The sequence below is a fragment of the Myotis lucifugus genome, unplaced genomic scaffold, assembly GCF_000147115.1.
Source record: "Myotis lucifugus unplaced genomic scaffold, Myoluc2.0 scaffold_10, whole genome shotgun sequence".
Taxonomy (NCBI): domain Eukaryota; kingdom Metazoa; phylum Chordata; class Mammalia; order Chiroptera; family Vespertilionidae; genus Myotis; species Myotis lucifugus.
The window spans coordinates 3,022,633-3,025,550 of record NW_005871058.1 but is presented as its reverse complement, the minus strand read 5'-3'; the positions used below and the strand labels follow the sequence as shown (position 1 = coordinate 3,025,550).

The window sequence follows — 2,918 nt, the reverse complement described above, 5'->3', positions numbered from 1 at the left end:
GGGCCCCCATCACCCCAGCTGGCCTGCAGCCCCCTCCCCCACAGCCAGCTCTTCCCCCTAATGGGGCCCCCCCCCACTCCAATCAGGGGGCAAGGGCCAGCCTGCCAACCACCCATGGCCCCTCCCACAGGCCTCGGGCCTCCAATTGGCCCCCCCCCACCCCATTCTGGGGCATGGCCAGCTGGCCCACCGCCCATAGCCCCTCCCCATGGCCAGCCCAACCCCCAATCAGCCCCCACCACCCTGATTGGCCCGTGGCCCCTCCCCCCAGCTGGCTTGGCCCTGATGGGGCCCCAATCAGGGCAGGCTGGCCAGCCAACCTCCCGCCATCTCCTCCTCTTGACAGGCCCGGCTCCGATCCATCCTGATTGGGGCCGGGCCGGCTGGACCCCACCCGTGCACGAATTCGTGCACTGGGCCTCTAGTTATTAGATAGTAGACTATCACTAAAAGAGGACAGATTAGGGTTGTAAATAAAGAGAAGAATATATTATAAATAATAATTATAAGGTGAATACTGTTGCTATGATAGAAAATTTTTGCATAGTTTCCAGAAACCTTGCCTTTTTTTTTTTTTTTTTTTTTTTTTTTTTTTACTTTGGGTAAGTCATTTTTCAAAATTAGGAAACATACAATTCATTGTTGGATATAAAGTTTTTCCTGGTATAAATTCTGCGAAATTTGTGTTAATGTCCTAAACCACAGTTTTAGAGCAAATGCTGAAATGCTGAATTTTTACATGGTTATTTCTTTTATTGACTTCTGAAAAAAACTGAAAGCATAATATTCCATTTTAGCTCAATGACAACTGTTCTGCCATAATCTAAATACAATACAGTATTTCGATTAACACTAACTTTAAAGATTCCTTTGCATTTATTTTATCTGTCAATCCATTCTCAGCATCCTTTTTTCTCTCGCAAAAAAAATAAGATGATTTAGTGCCTAGAAACCTATAGAGTCTATTTTTTGAATCTTCAAATTCCAATTCTTTCTCATTTTTGAATAGCTTCACTCCTACTAGTTGAAATACCTTATGGTTCATTAGAACTTGGCAAAGATGAACTCCTTTAAGACGAGAGAGATCATTACTACTTAGGCACATATTTTGCATAAGATGACTTAATACTACATCAACATCATCAGAACCAGTAAAACAGTCTTTGTATGTTCATAAATGATGCCGCCTCCTTTTTACTTCCACTTGAGTCTGAAGGGAGTGAATAATACCATCCCATAGCTGAGTAGCTTGAAAAGACCAGAACATCCTGGAAATTAAAACAAAAATACCAAACACATACTTAAATTACACAAAATTATTAAAATATTTAAGTTTTTCAGTTTTGACACCTATGCTTTTTTTAAATCCTCACCTGAGGATATGATTTTATTGACTTTAGAGAGAAAGAAAGGGAGAGAGAGAGAGAGAGAGAGGAGGGAGAGAAAGAAACATTGAACGGTTGCCTCCTATATTTGCCCAGACTGGTAATGGAACCTACAATCTTCTGGTGTTACCGGGATAATGCTCCAACCAACTGAACCACCAGGCCAGGGCAACCTTATGCTTTTTTGTTGTTGTTAATCCTCACCCAAGGGTATTCTTCTGCTCCCCCTGATCCAGGGTATTTTTTCCATTGATTTTAGATTGAGTGGAAGGGAGGTGGGGAGAGAGAGAGAAACATCCATGTGCGAGAGACACATGGACTGGTTGCCTCCCCCATGATCCGGATGGAGCCTGCAACCGAGGTACACGCTCATGATCCTTCAGTCCCTGGGCTGATGCTCTAATCACTGAGAAACTGGCTAGGACAACCTTACGCTTTTTTAATGGCATATCTGCTGCCATTGTTAAGTTTCTACTCCTCCAATCTTATCTATAACTAGAGGCCTGGTGCACAAAAATTTGTGCACTCGGGGGGGAGGGGGGTCCCTCAGCCCGGCCTGTGCCCTCTCGCAGTCTGGGACCCCTCGGGAGATAACGACCTGCTGGCTTAGGCCTGCTCCTGGGTGGCAGAGGGCAGGCCCAATCCCTAGGTGCAGTCCCTGGTCGGGCTCAGAGCAGGGCCGATTGGGGAGTTGGGGCGCTGCCCCCTGTCATGCACAGAGCTGTCTGGGCGTGATGGATGGGGTAGGGCTGGAGTGGGGTGGAGAAGGTTAAAAGTCTATGAGTGGTGGAGACAATGATATTTTCCAATGGACCATCTGCCATTAACCTTCATTAAACAAGTGGGTTAGAAGAAATAGGAACTTGTGCTCAAGAAACTTGCCATCTCATACTTCAACCCCTTGTAGTTCTAAGTGTAGCCTGTGGACCAACAGCATTGGCATCTGGGCATTTACAAGAAACGCAGATTACCAGGCTATTCCTGAACATACAGACTGCGTTTCAGCAAAATCCCCAAATGACTCGTGTGCATATTAAAGTTTGAAAATCACTGCTTTCCTGGACTTTCCAAGAGAGTCGTTCGGAAAGCCCCATCACGGATCTTACTTGGTCCAGACCAGAGAGGGCAGGTGCACAGGGAAGGGGCGGGGCCAGGGAAGGGGCGGGCTCAGGAAGGGGGGACCCCAGAAACCTGAGGTGCCAGGGCCAAACCCACCGCTCCACTGAGCCGCCCGCCCCCAGATCCTAATATTCGGTTAGGTTACCTGTCCTCCTTTTCCGGCAGAAGCCACTTGTACGGCTTACGAAACTCGACCCGCTCCGCCCTGGGCCGGGAAGCTCGCTCCGGCTGCCGAGGCTGCGAAACCGCGGAGTCAAAAGAACCGCCATTCGCTCGCGCGCCGGCCCCGCCCCCGGCCCGAAGCCCCGCCCCCACCTGATCCTCGGGGGCGGAGACCAAGGTAGCCCCCGCCCCGCCCCTTCCGAACCAGCTGCAGTCCATCTGGAGGAGGGTACAGCGAATAGGCGACGGCAC

The 2,918-nt window shown here is 48.9% G+C and overlaps 1 protein-coding gene across 1 annotated transcript in view; it reads right to left on the bottom strand.

Moving 5' to 3' along the window:
• DEPDC4 (DEP domain containing 4) overlaps positions 1–2,918 on the bottom strand; it is a 20,048-nt gene that overhangs the window by 15,149 nt on the left and 1,981 nt on the right. The window contains 3 exon segments of the mRNA XM_023749819.1: positions 858–1,257; positions 1,260–1,268; positions 2,650–2,874. Of these exon segments, the coding sequence (XP_023605587.1) occupies positions 858–1,257; positions 1,260–1,268; positions 2,650–2,874 (634 nt within the window).